The following is a 15,664-nucleotide window of genomic DNA, read 5'->3' on the forward strand; positions in this document are numbered from 1 at the left end:
CATGATTGATTTTTATGGAGAACGATAATAGTTTTACAGGCAGAAAACAATGCGAAATACATATAAATGGCATTTGAAATGAATACCTGAACATTTAATGGGGCTGTTTGCAATTTACATAAAAAATGTTTACAAACTTCTATGCTTTTTAAAGGGGTCATTTTAGGATGTTTTTTTTTTTTTACGTTCAAAACAATTATTGGTGGTCCACAGGTAATATAGATTTTTTTTTAGTCAAAATGGTGCATAGATTATGTTTTACAGACCATCTTCAAGCCTCTTCAGGATGAGCTGTTTTGTATTTATGTGCCTCCCGTTTGACTGCGTCTTCTCCCCGCCAGCCATGTTGTAGTTTTTATCGTTTCCAATTCCACATACTGAGAGATATAAGTGAGAAGTTGAACGATATGCTACTTTGTCTTAGAAATGGCAACAGACTTTTTTTTTTTTTTTTTTGGAAAAAGAAAAAATATAAACACTTAATGAATATCCTACTAGTGGCCTGTAAAAAGACCATTACTAGGAAATGGATATCCCAGGAGAGCCCAACTTTGAAGCAATGGATGGAAATTACAATGGACATATATAAAATGGAGAAGATAACTGCTTTTATTAATTATAAATTGGAGAAATTCGCTTCATACTGGGAAAATTTGGTCAATTATGTCCGGCCCATGAGCCTGTTTTTAATTTCTCGACTTAATGATTGCACTGTCTAAAAAAAAAAAAAAGATTCCCTATATGTCTATATATATATATATATATATATATATATATATATATATATATATATATATATATATATATATATATATATATATATATATATATATATATATATATATATATATATATATATATATATTTTATATATATACATATATATATTTTTTTTTTTATTATTATTATTTACTATCTGTTTATAGTCTTATTTCTGATTATTATTATTATTAATTTATTATCATTATTATTTATTTTTTCTTTATTTAATTGATTTATCTGTAAATATTATTATTTTGTTTTCTTGCTGTTTCTTTCTTTTGAGTGAGGTGGCATCATTGGGATATAAACAAAAACATATTTTGACATTTAGGGCAGACAACAGATTTATGATGTATGTAAATATGATGTAATGGATAGGAATGTCTGATGCTGGATGACAATAAAAATGAAATGAAAGAAAAGAAATGGCAACAGCAGAGGATCATGTATATGTACGAGTCAGTCTGCCCCACAACAAGCGGATAGAGAAAAAAAAGGAGCTCAATGACTGCAGTGTCGGACTACAATGGCAAAGATCTTTGGATAAATGTTTACCATATGTGGAGATATCCACTGATGTCACATGTAGAAAACAACATCACAAATTGGGCAAATTCCAAACGGCTCATTTGAAGGAAGTATGAAGGAATGCAAGATTGTTTTAAAAGTATCTCTGCAACGCCTCCACGGTTTGATTTAATATTTTTGGGACCTATGCAGACTACACAACAGCGGGTGCCAATAGATAAGAGCAGTTAGTTTTGCATGATAAGACCCCTTTAATTTAACAAAATATTGTGGCCACTGAGTGTCACTAAAAAATAAACAATCACCACTCCAATTCAACTTAAAGACAGCATAAGTCCATTCCAGGTGGTAAATAGATTTGTGTTTTTCATACCTACTATGTTTGAATAATTTCAATTGATCAAACTTTTTCTAACATGCCATACGAGAAAATAATAAAAGTATGTACGATTCTGACATCGTATCGGATCAATATCGGTATCGACCAGTACTCAAGGCTCCAATATTAGTATTGTAGGGGAAGTGAAAAAGTTGTATCGGGACACCCCTAATAAATACAGTGGTAATTGATTATGTAAATTTCAAGACTGTCAAAGTTATCGTTCAAGAGTCTTATGGCCTGAGGGAAGAAGCTGTTACAGAACCTGGAGGTTCTGCTATGGAGGCTGTGGAACCTCTTTCTACAGTCCAGCAGTCAAAGCAGTCCTTGGTGGGGCTGGGAGGAGTCTATACAGATTTCCTGAGCCCTGGTCAGGCAGCGGCTTTTTGCGATTTCCTGAATAGGATGAAGAGGAGTCCTGATGATCTTTTCCCCCGTCCTCACCACTCTCTGGAGAGACTTCCAGTCTGAGGCACTGCAGGCTCCAGTCTGGACAGAGATGTACAGAGGCACTATAGAGAGCCTACTGACCAACTACATCTCAAGTCGAAAAACTTATTCGGGTGTTACAATATAGTGTTCAATTGTACGGGATATGTACTGTACTGTGCAAGCTACTAATAAAAGTTTCAATCAATCAAGCCCACGGATGATGGGTAGGCTCCTCCATCGCTTTGTCTGTTCCACTTCTGGTTCACTGACATAGGAAAAAAAAACTTTTAGCGAGATCTTGCAAAAAGTATTGCGAGATCTCGCGAAACATTTTTCCCCCTCCATGTCCCTTTAGGGCAGGCCTGGGCAATTATTTTGACTCGGGGGGCCAAATTTAGAGGAAAAAATGTGTCTGGGGGCCGGTATATCTATATTTATGAACACTAATACAAAACCTCACAATAATGTCTGATTGAATGCTAAAAACGCTATGACAGACCGCCTTAGAAAAAGGATTGGAATTTTACATTTTTTTACTGAATGAGACACCCAGAATGTACATGAAAATAAAGAATTTGGGATTTACAATATTAACTATGAACAATAAAACACTGAATATTGACAACACATGAACGTCACACCCCCTCTCGATTGACATATTTTACAATCAAGCGAAACACAACAAAAATGCAAAAAACACAGCGAAATATGAAGGCAAAGGATAAAAACCCCCACCTACAATCTGATACATCTGATATGTCACTAAGCTTTAGAACTTTGTTGTAAAAATCTCCTTCCGCGTCTGTCCCTGACACCCGCATTTTAGGCTGGCCGCTCTGGAAACACTCTGTGGAAACGCTCAACCCCCCACACTGCTTGGTGCCTCGTCTGAGCTGCTGTGACTTGCATTACCATAGTAACTAATTAGATCAGTGGTTCCTAACCTTTTTTCAGTGATGTACCCCCTGTGAACATTTTTTTAATTCAAGTACCCCCTAATCAGAGAAAAAGCATTTTTGGTTGAAAAAAAGAGATAAAGAAGTAAAATACAGCACTATGTCCTCCGTTTCTGATTTATTAAATTGTATAACAGTGCAAAATATTGCTCATTTGTTGTAGTCTTTCTTGAACTATTGGGAAAAAAGATATAAAAATAACTAAAAACTTGTTGAAAAATAAACAAGTGATTCAATTATAAATAAAGATTTCTACACATAGAAGTAATCATCAACTTAAAGTGCCCTCTTTGGGGATTGTAATATATATCCATCTGGATTCATGAACTTAATTCTAAACATTTCTTCACAAAAAAAGAAATCTTTAACATCAATATTTATGGAACATGTGCACAAAAAATCTAGCTGTCAACACTGAATATTGCATTGTTGCATTTCTTTTCACAGTTCTTTTTGACAGACATTTGTCCTTCTGCCGATCGCTGGAACGCAGGTGAGCACGGGTGTTGATGAGCAAATGAGGGCTGGCTGGCGTAGGTGGAGAGCTAATGTTTTTAGCATAGCTCTGTGCAGTCGGGTTGCTAAGTTAGCTTCAATGGCGTCGTTAGCACAGCATTGTTAACCTTCGCCAGCCTGGAAAGCATTAACCGTGTATTTACATGTCCACGGTTTTATAGTATTGTTGATTTTCTATCTATCCTTCCAGTCAGGGGTTTATTTCTTTTGTTTCTATATGCAGTTAAAGCAAGATGCTATCACGTTAGCTCGTAGCTAAAGCATTTCGCCGATGTATTGCCGTGGAGATAAAAGGCACTGAATGTCCATTTCGCGTTCTCGGCTCTCATTTTCAAGAAGATATAGTATCCGAGGTAGTTTAAAATACAAATCTGTGATCTACAATAGAAAAAGGAGAGTGTGGAATCCAATGAGCCAGCTTGTACCTAAGTTACGGTCAGAGCGAAAAAGATACGTCCATCGCTGCCTCTCAAGTCATTCACTGTAACGTTCCTCATCTACGAATCTTTCATCCTCGCTTAAATTAATGGGGTAATCATCACTTTCTCGGTCCGAATCTCTCTCGCTCCATTGTAAACAATGGGGAATTGTGAGGAATCCTAGCTCCTGTGACGTCACGCTACTTCCGGTACAGGCAAGGCTTTTTTTTATCAGCGAGCAAAAGTTGCGAACTTTATCGTCGATTTTCTCTACTAAATCCTTTTAGCAAAAATATGGCAATATCGCAAAATGATCAAGTATGACACATAGAATGGATCTGCTATTCCCGTTTAAATAAAAAAAAATAATTTCAGTAGGCCTTTAACATAATAATAAATGACAGTAAAATAAGCACACGTATGACTGAGGAGCCATAGTGTAACTTTGTGTGGTGTTTGAGTTGTCCGACTTTTTGTGTGGCCATAAACGCACCAGTGGCTTAGTGCTATGCGTGTTGGTGACAGATGACAAGTTGGTTTTGGCCTGGTTTGTACGGCAGAAAATGACTAGTTTTTCGAGATAGAAGTGTTTTACTCATGTTTTTGGTGTGGTTATGGCCGAATATAAACAGTTTTGCTCAATAAAGTGGTCGATATAATTCCTGGCCTCGAAGCATCTCGATAGACGTTACAATAATTGAACGGTGTTCAATTGAACGGTGTTGACGAACACCGTTAGGGCCGCTTGTTGTCACTGTCACTCAAAGTTGCATTGCAAAATTACACAGAATAAATGTTTTTATTTTGTTTAGAATTCAGATGGGATTTGATTTGGTGCGCGGCATATATTTGCTGTGCGCAGAGGACGCCTGAGCAGTGCGCAATTGCGCAGGCGCGCACCTTAGAGGGAACGTTGCTTGGCAGTCCATGTCTTGTTGAAAACACGCCATTAGTCATCAACTTTTCTCTTTTTAGCGTCTCGGGTGTAAACCGTGCATCACTTGTCGCTGTGCACCTTCACTCACAGGTTACACATGGACATACGCCCATAAATAACACTTTTCAAAATAAAAGCAGCACAGTTGTATTGCGCGCACGACATAGATGTTTTTTCAACTTTATTTTGTAATTTGTGATTGCAGCTGTTCACATTCACTCACAATCACGCACGCACATACGTCCACACGGAAGCAATACAAATAACGCTTTTCAAAACAAAAGCAGCACCGTTGTATTGCACACTCGACATAGATACTTTTTAAAATGTATTTTGTAATTTATAATTGGCCTCACGCGGGCCGGACAGGGACGCACAAAGGGCCGGATGTGGCCCGCGGGCCGCAGAATGCCCAGGTCTGCTGCACATCATAATGGCAGCTGCAGTTTCCATCTTAAAGATCTAATAATAATATTTAGGAATGTCCGTGGGCCAGATTGAAAAGCTTAACGGGCCGCATGTGGCCCCCGGGCCTTGATTTGCCCAGATGTGCTTTAGGGGCTCCGTAAAAATGAGTTTGACACCCCTGCGCTAGATAGATATCACGCTCCTACGTGCAGACATTATGGGATGTCGTGTGCAGGACGTGGAGCTTGTGTGAGCGCAGCCAGTCAGAGCGCCTCAGCAGCCGGGGGAGGCTGCGGGATGCTGCCGGTGGCGGTGGGGGTTGCGTGAGCGAGGCGGCGTGGCTGCGCAACAGTCTTATTTGGTCTTTGCGACATCCCTCCCGAGACGCCACACGCGTGTTTGCCTTCACACCGGGACCACCGCGAGCATGGGAGCCACCGCGGGCGCCTCGTCATTTTTTAGAAGTTTGATTCCAACTTTGGAGCTCATTTATTCTATTCGCGCGGTCAACATGTTGCACTTCTCCAATCATTAGGCACCTGACAGGGCGCGTTGAGTCCAGAACTCGTATTCCTCCCCCCGGTGATGGAATGAAGACGAAGGCTATGATGGATGAGAAGTCCAGCAAGCTGATCCTGGTTCCTATCCTGGCCGTGCTTTTTGTCACCATAGGTTACCAGTACATATGTCCCGCCGGAAGCCGTTCGTGCCCCCTGAAAGCCGGCGACGCGCAGCGGGGGGTGAGCCTGCTCACCGCTCGCTACCTCCAGGACGCGGACGACTTCGACCGGGACCAGGACCTGGAGGACGACGCGCCACCGAGGGCGCCGTTCAAATTCAACTTCACCGAGAGGGACTTGGACCGACGCGTCGGGTTCCACGTCGAGGGGGACGACGTGATCGTCTTCCTGCACATCCAGAAGACGGGCGGCACCACCTTCGGCCGGCACCTGGTGAGGAATATCCGCTTGGAGCAGCCGTGCGACTGCAAGCCCGGCCAGAAGAAGTGCACCTGTCACCGGCCCGGGAAGGACGAGTCGTGGCTCTTCTCCCGCTTCTCGACCGGGTGGAGCTGCGGATTGCATGCGGACTGGACCGAGCTGACCAACTGCGTGCCCGTCATCATGGATAAGAAGGACGTCCAGAGAAACACCAGGTACAGTGGAGAAGTCTCAACTTTATTATGCGCATATTTCACTTTGCATATACTGAAGTGTATTAATGAACTCCTATTATGTTCTGCATATGGAGAATGCTCATATTCATCTTGGAGAAAGCAAACCTTCAAGTTTGAGTGCCCAGTGGTATTTCAGCCAAGATGGCTATATGACTCTTGTCTTACATTAAACATGAAGAAAAACGGCAACAATGTATTTTGTAAACAAATATAAAATGTCATCCTTTCCAAATATACCGTATTTTTCGGACTATAAGTTGCTCCGGAGTATAAGTCGTACCGGCCGAAAATGCAAAATAAAGAAGGAAAAAAACATATATAAGTCGCACTGGAGTATAAGTCGCATTTTTTGGGGAATTTTATTTGATAAAACCCAACACCAAGAATAGACATTTGAAAGGCAATTTAAAATAAATAAATAATAGTGAACAACAGGCTGAATAAATGTACATTATATGACGCATAAATAATCAACTGAGAACGTGCTTGGTATGTTAACATAACATATTATGGTAAGAGTCATTCAAATAACTATAACATATAGAACATGCTATACCAGTGGTTCTTAACCTGGGTTCGATCGAACCCTAGGGGTTCGGTGAGTCGGGCTCAGGGGTTCGGCGGAGGTCAAGACATACCCGACTCATCGTGTAAATAAAAACTTCTTGAAGGTGTGTAATTTGTTGTGAGTTTATGCACTGTGTTGGTTTTGTTGTTTGAACAAGGTGATGTTCATGCACGGTTCATTTTGTGCACCAGTAAAAAAACATGGTAACACTTTAGTATGGGGAACATATTCACCATTAATTAGTTGCTTATTAACATGCGAATTAGTAACATATTGGCTCTTAACTAGTCATTATTAAGTACTTATTAATGCAGGGGTAGGCAATTAATTTTTACCGGGGGCCGTATGAGCAACCAGAGCACTGCTGGAGGGCCACATCGACAATATTTCATATAAATTTTGCTCAATGTTATTTTTGATATATACCGTAAGATAAATAATAATAATAATAATAATAATAATTAATAATAATAATAATACTTTCATTTAACCTAACTTAACTCTATACCAAAAGCACTGCTTTGGAAATCATTTGTACCCCTTTCAGAGATCACATTTATTTCCCCTTAAACATCCTCATGTTGCACAATGAAATGTAAGCATAGGATGAAGTGTGCATTCCTGTAACTTTCTCTAGTAACAGCAATCCATGATTATTATAAATAAATTAACATAATAATAAATGACAGTAAAATAAGCACACGTATGACTGAGGAGTCATAGTGTAACTTTGTGTGGTGTTTGAGTTGTCCGACTTTTTGTGTGGCCATAAACGCACCAGTGGCTTAGTGCTATGCGTGTTGGTGACAGATGACAAGTTGGTTTTGGCCTGGTTTGTACGGCAGAAAATGACTAGTTTTTCGAGATAGAAGTGTTTTACTCATGTTTTTGGTGTGGTTATGGCCGAATATAAACAGTTTTGCTCAATAAAGTGATCGATATAATTCCTGGCCTCGAAGCATCTCGATAGATGTTACAATAATTGAACGGTGTTCAATTGAACGGTGTTGACGAACACCGTTAGGGCCGCTTGTTGTCACTGTCACTCAAAGTAGCATTGCAAAATTACACAGAATAAATGTGTTTATTTTATTTAGAATTCAGATGGGATTTGATTTGGTGCGCGGCATATATTTGCTGTGCGCAGAGGACGCCTGAGCAGTGCGCAATTGCGCAGGCGCACACCTTAGAGGGAACGTTGCTTGGCAGTCCATGTCTTGTTGAAAACACGCCATTAGTCATCAACTTTTCTCTTTTTAGCGTCTCAGGTGTAAACCGTGCATCACTTGTCACTGTGCACCTTCACTCACAGGTTACACACGGACATACGCCCATAAATAACACTTTTCAAAATAAAAGCAGCACAGTTGTATTGCGCGCACGACATAGATGTTTTTTCAACTTTATTTTGTAATTTGTGATTGCAGCTGTTCACATTCACTCACAATCACGCACGCACATACGTCCACATGGAGGTAATACAAATAACGCTTTTCAAAACAAAAGCAGCACATTTGTATTGCACACTCGATAGATACTTTTTAAAATTTATTTTGTAATTTATGATTGGCCTCACGCGGGCTGGACAGGGACGCACAAAGGGCCGGATGTGGCCCGTGGGCCGCAGAATGCCCAGGTCTGTATTAATGCCTTATTCGGCATGGCCTTATTATAAGCCTAACCCTCTAACCCTGGCCCTAACCCTCTAACCCTAACCCTGACCAAATAACTCTAAATTAAGTCTTTGTTACTTAGAATATGTTCCCCTAGTGTCCAAAAAACTCTAAATTAAGTCTTTGTTACTTAGAATATGTTCCCCTAGTGTCCAAAAAACTCTAAATTAAGTATTTGTTACTTAGAATATGTTCCCCTAGTGTCCAAATAACTCTAAATTAAGTCTTTGTTACTTAGAATATGTTCCCCATACTAAAGTGTTACCAAAAACATATAACTTTGTCTTGAATTTGAAAAAATAACAACATTTTATTTTTCACTAAAGAAGGGTTCAGTGAATGCGCATATGAATCCGGTGGGGTTCGGTACCTCCAACAAGGTTAAGAACCACTGTGCTATATGTTTACCAAACAATCTGTCACTCCTAATCGCTAAATCCGATGAAATCGTATACGTCTAGTCTCTTACGAGAATGAGCTAAATAATATTATTTGATATTTTACGGTAATGTGTTAATAATTTCACACATAAGTCGCTCCTGAGTATAAGTCGCACCCAAACTATGAAAAAAACTGCGACTTATAGTCAGAAAAATACGGAAACTGTTAATAAGGAAATAATACAAAATGTAAGTGAATATCGTTACCTGGGTGTCATTTTATACCCAACGCTTGGCTTTAAAAACATATCAAACCGATGTGCCAGAGTCTTAAATACAACATACAAATGTTCAAATGTATCAGGAATTCATTAACACTGGAGGCAGCTCAAACTTATTTTAATGCAATGATTATGTCTCCTTTTTATTATTGTATAACATGTTGGTCCCAGGCAAGCAAAATGATACTGAGGCCATTGGAAACTTCGCACAGTCGCTCAAAATCCTTGATTGAAAACCACAACACCACCATCACTTTTTAATTCTCCAAAAATATAGACTGTTAAATTTAGCTAACATTCAAAGATTTGCATCAAAACAAATGGCCCATCGATTCCTAAATATATATATATATATATATATATATATATATATATATATATATATATATATATATATATATATATATATATATATATATATATATATATATATATATATATATATATATATATATATATATATAGGTAGGGACGGCGTGGCGCAGTTGGGAGAGTGGCTGTGCCAGCAACCTGAGGGTTTCCTGGTTTAATCCCCACCTTCTACCATCCTAGTCACATCTGTTGTGTCCTTGAGCAAGACACTTCACCCTTGCTCCTGATGGGTCCTGGTTGGTGCCTTGCATGGCAGCTCCCGCCATCAGTGAGTGAATGTGTGTGTGAATGGGTGAATGTGGAAATAGTGTCAAAGCGCTTTGAGTTTCTTAAAAAAGGTAGAAAAGCGCTACACAAGTATAACCCGATAAATAACACTGCACCAGCGCCACTTAAGCACTTTGTCCAGTTTACATCTGCTGTGACAACTAGAAACGCACCAGCCTCCACCAGGGGGCAGTGTAGCATACCCAGATGTAAAACATCTTTGGCACAATCAGCCTTTTCATATAGAGCGATAAAGAAATGGAACGACCTCAACAATCTTGAAAAGTCTAACAGATTACTCTTCATTCACAATTGAAGTTAAAAAGTGGCTTTGGAGCAATCAAAGCTGCTCACACGGTCAATAAGGTGGGCACTATGATTGACATGTCAACTTAATGTGGATTATATTTATCCATGAGAGTATTTTGTTGTAAACTGTGAAGTGTGCCTGTTAAAATCATGGTTGTTTTTACAAATGATGACAGATGTGAACAAGAGCATGAATTGTCTTAGTGTGATGATGTAATGTTAAATAAATGAGATGTAAATGAGATGTGGTTGTATTGTATATTAAGTATGTGTCAATGAAAGGGCATTTTATGACTTTTCTTAATTTGATTACATGCTATAGTATGATTTTATTGTCATCATTTTATTGCATGTTTTTTGTATCTCTTTAATTTAGGTAGCCAGGGACTGCAGATGGAAATTAGGTATTTAGCTATAATCTGGTGCAGAACATATCTGTCTTTGAGCTTAATGTTTCTGTGCATTGCCCCTTAAAATTAAGACTAAACTAAACTGATTTCTGTTAAAGTTTTTTTTTTTTTGTCCTGTCCAGCTTCTCAGGCAAATCATATTGTTGATGTGGATGCCCGTATCGGCTGTACAAATTTACTTTACAAAAGAAAAGTGTGGGATACTTCTCTTGTTGCCTTATTTGTATTCCATCCATCCATCCTTCTTCTTCCGCTTATCTGAGGTCGGGTCGCAGGGGCAGCAGCCTAAGCATGGAAGCTCAGACTTCCCTTTTCCCAGCCACTTCGTCCAGCTCCACCCGGGGAATCCCGAGGCGTTCCCAGGCCAGCCGGGAGAGATAGTCTTCCCAACGTGTCCTGGGTCTTCCCCGTGGCCTCCTACCGGTCGGGCGTGCCCTAAACACCTCCCTAGGGAGGCGTTCGGGTGGCATCCTGACCAGGTGCCCAAACCACCTCATCTGGCTCCTCTCGATGTGGAGGAGCAGCGGCTTTACTTTGAGCTCCCCCCGGATGACAGAGCTTCTCACCCTATCTCTAAGGGAGAGCCCCGCCACCCGGCGGAGGAAACTCATTTCGGCCGCTTGTACTCGTGATCTTGGCCTTTCGGTCATGACCCAAAGCTCATGACCATAGGTGAGGATGGGACTGTAGATCGACCAGTAAATTGAGAGCTTTGCCTTCCGGCTCAGCTCCTTCTTCACCACAACGGATCGATACAGCGTCCGTATTACTGAAGACACCGCACCGATCCGCCTGTCGATCTCACCATCCACTCTTCCCTCACTCGTGAACAAGACTCCGAGGTACTTGAACTCCTCCACTTGGGGCAAGATCTCCTCCCCAACCCAGAGATGGCACTCCACCCTTTTCGCACTCGGCTGTGAACCGATCCAGTGAGAGCTGAAGATCTTGGCCAGATGAAGCCATCAGGACCACATAATCTGCAAATAGCAGATGATGATATTTGTATTTGACTTTATTAAATGTATTTATATTATCATTTGGTGCAGCCGGGCCGGAGTAGGAGGGGATAGAAAGAGGGAAAAAAAGGAAGACAGAGGGGGAAATTGTGGGGAAAAGAGGGGGATAAGACAGAGGGCGGTATAGTTCGGTTGGTAGAGCGGCCGTGCCAGTAACTTGAGGGTTGCAGGTTCGATCCCCGCTTCCGCCATCCTAGTCACTGCCGTTGTGTCCTTGGGCAAGACACTTTACCCACCTGCTCCCAGTGCCCACCCACACTGGTTTGAATGTAACTTAGATATTGGGTTTCACTATGTAAAAAGCGCTTTGAGTCACTAGAGAAAAGCGCTATATAAATATAATTCACTTCACTTCACTTCACAGAGAGACAAAAACAACAACAACAAACACAACAATAACAACAACAACAACAATAGAGCAACATCAGCAAATAGGATATGTACAAATATGATGGTAAAAGTGATAGCAAAGAAGCAGTTAGTGAAATAAATAATAATACAGAAATGACAATGAGCATTATTACACTACAAATGTAGCAATACAAATACCAATAGAAATAGCGCTATTGATAATGAATAATAACAATAATTACCTCTATTATCAACAATACAGTTGTTCAAATGCAACAATACATATATGTAATGATAACTTGAAATACAAAAGAAAGCAGAAAAATGGAGGGGAAGAAAGAGAAGCCAGCTATATTGACCTTGTAGATTGTTATAGTAAAAATAGGTTAAGCTTTGTCAGTGTGCCATGTGTTACCCAGTTTACCCTAGGGCAACAACGTTAATTTATGTTTGATGAAACGTGATTATATGCATGAGTGTATGTATGTATATGTACTTGTATATGTACAGTATGTGTATATGTACGTTTAAGTTAAAGTTAAAGTTAAAGTACCAATGATTGTCACACACACACTAGGTGTGGTGAAATGTGTCCTCTGCATTTGACCCATCCCCTTGTTCACCCCCTAGGAGGTGAGGGGAGCAGTGGGCAGCAGCGCCCGGGAATCATTTTTGGTGATCCAGTTTGAGCACATGATAAGATAAGGCCCCTTAGTTTGATATTCGCAGGTGAATTGAATCACTTCTCGTAGGAAGGAGGCCCTAAGTGGGACTTCGGAATGCACATGTGATAGCCCTATCCTTGAGAGGAGACTACCTGTCTACAAACGTAGTTCAAACACCAAGTTATGACTTAAAGCAGTTGTTTTCCCTGACACTTACACACAAACATCTCCTTTTATGGTCAGGTGGAGCCGTTTAGACTCAGGACACCCAGACAGACAAAGAAGGAATATATAAACTGATGGTTTGGCTTCTCGAGTTAGGAATCCTCCATTTTTTGACCAAGATTCCTCCGTGTACTGCAGACCTGTTCAAATGACGCTCGCTTGTTGTAAGGGACAGTGTAAGGGACAACTGTTAAAAGGATTTTATTTCACCTTTGCATATAGTTTTTACCGTAGCGTTGTCCTTACCGTGACATTGAAAAGCAACAACTTCCTTTTCCGTTTTCCTTTGTGAGTTTCTTAACACAATAAAAGCATATCCACTTGCACAACCTTCAAAATAACAGTCATATATTACATAACAAAATAGAAATAAATTTACTAAACAGCATTTAACAGTTGTCCTTACACTTTCCCCTACTCTTGTAATAAAGCAACTTTTGGTTAAAGGCCTACTGAAATGAAATTGTCTTATTTAAAACAGGGATAGCAGATCCATTCTATGTGTCATACTCGATCATTTCGCGATATTGCCATATTTTTGCTAAAAGGATTTAGTAGAGAACATCGACGATAAAGTTTGCAACTTTTGGTCGCTGATAAAAAAAAGCCTTGCCTGTACCGGAAGTAGCGTGACGTCGCAGGTTGAAGGGCTCCTCACATTTCCCCATTGTTTACACCAGCAGCGAGAGCGATTCGGACCGAGAAAGCGACGATTACCCCATTAATTTGAGCGAGGATGAAAGATTTGTGGATGAGGAACGTGAGAGTGAAGGACTAGAGTGCAGTGCAGGACGTATCTTTTTTCGCTCTGACCGTAACTTAGGTACAAGGGCTCATTGGATTCCACACTCTCTCCTTTTTCTATTGTGGATCATGGATTTGTATTTTAAAACACCTCGGATACTATATCCTCTTGAAAATGAGAGTCGAGAACGCAAAATGGACATTCACAGTGACTTTTATCTCCACGACAATACATCGCCGAAGCACTTTAGCTACGGAGCTAACGTGATAGCATTGTGCTTAAATGCAGATAGAAACAAAAGAAATAAGCCCCTGACTGGAAGGATAGACAGAAGATCAACAATACTACCAAACTCTGGACCTGTAACCACACGGTTAATGCTGTACCTCCTGGCGAAGCCTAGCAATGCTGTTGCTAACAACGCCATTGAAGCTAACTTAGCTACGGGACCTTGACAGAGCTATGCTAAATATATTAGCTCTCCAACTACGCCAGCCCTCATCTGCTCATCAACACCCGTGCTCACCTGCGTTCCAGCGATCGACGGCGCGACGAAGGACTTCACCCGATCATCGATGCGGTCGGCGGCTAGCGTCGGATAGCGCGTCTGCTATCCAACTCAAAGTCCTCCTGGTTGTGTTGCTACAGCCAGCCGGCCGCTAATACACCGATCCCACCTACAGCTTTATTCTTTGCAGTCTCCATTGTTCAGTAAACAAATTGCAAAAGATTCACCAACACAGATGTCCAGAATACTGTGGAATTTTGCGATGAAAACAGAGCTGTTTGTATTGGGATACAATGGTGTACCAATACTTCCGCTTCAACCATTGACGTCACGCGCAAACGCCATCATACATAGACGTTTTCAACCGGCAGTTTCCCGGGAAATTTAAAATTGCACTTTATAAGTTAACCCGGCCGTATTGGCATGTGTTGCAATGTTAAGATTTCATCATTGATATATAAACTATCAGACTGCGTGGTCGGTAGTGGTGGGTTTCAGTAGGCCTTTAAGCAAAGCGTCTCCAACGTCTCTTTTGATCCAACTACGCGGCCCTCGACACGGCAGGGGACGGCAAGACCAGAAATACAATGCTGCGTCATCAAAACTTTCACAAAAGACTCTGATTGTACCAAAACAAGGCGGCAATAATCGCAACCAATCACTCAGCAATCAGTGTTTTTGTGTAGTCTGCACCCTGCAAAAACGGAAATAAAGAAAACATTTGACAGTCTGGTACAATCACTATGCACACTATAAATAGACAAAAGGTTGTGGTCCTTCTGTGCACATCAGTCCCACACAATGAGGTTGTGCGCGTGCGTGTGCGTGCCACTAAAGTTAATATTGCTGCTGTCAGGCTCATTAACCAACTGTACAAGGATGTCCTCTCAGTGATGATATTTCTGCACACTGTGTTTTCTTAATTGCCTTTCCATCACAGCTCTACTTTCAGCTGTTGTTCGGGAGAGTTTTACATGGAAAAAACACATTTAGCCTCTACAGCAGTGGGTTCTTCGGGACCGAGCACCCACGTGGGATTGATGGCAACTTTCAATCTTTAAAATAATTTTAGATACATTAATGTTGTAGTTAATTTTGTGGCGAGTTTGGTCCGTTTAACAAAATAATAAAGCCAAAAATCATATGGGATATTAACTTCGCTGAACGTCTATATTTTTTAGTACACACAGCGCGCACCCACTGGCAGAAATGTAGCTGGACGACTATGACACCAGCTGTGTCAAACGTAAGGCCCGCTAACAGGTTTTATCCGGCCCGCGGCATGAGTTTGCTAAGTATAAAAATGAGCCGAAATTTTTGAATGAAAGAAACTGCTGTTCTAAATGTGTAGATCTAAAATGAGTTTGACACCCCTGC

The 15,664-nt window shown here is 40.6% G+C and overlaps 1 protein-coding gene across 1 annotated transcript in view; it reads left to right on the plus strand.

The window, feature by feature from the left end:
• Positions 1-5,718: 5,718 nt before the first annotated feature.
• hs6st3b (heparan sulfate 6-O-sulfotransferase 3b) overlaps positions 5,719-15,664 on the plus strand; it is a 174,782-nt gene continuing 164,836 nt past the window's right edge. Inside the window, exon 1 of the mRNA XM_062069178.1 lies at positions 5,719-6,493. Within this exon, the coding sequence (XP_061925162.1) occupies positions 5,928-6,493 (566 nt within the window). The 5' untranslated portion in view covers positions 5,719-5,927. The remainder of the gene's footprint in view (positions 6,494-15,664) is intronic.

Source organism: Entelurus aequoreus, linkage group LG14 (genome assembly GCF_033978785.1).
Source record: "Entelurus aequoreus isolate RoL-2023_Sb linkage group LG14, RoL_Eaeq_v1.1, whole genome shotgun sequence".
Lineage (NCBI taxonomy): Eukaryota > Metazoa > Chordata > Actinopteri > Syngnathiformes > Syngnathidae > Entelurus > Entelurus aequoreus.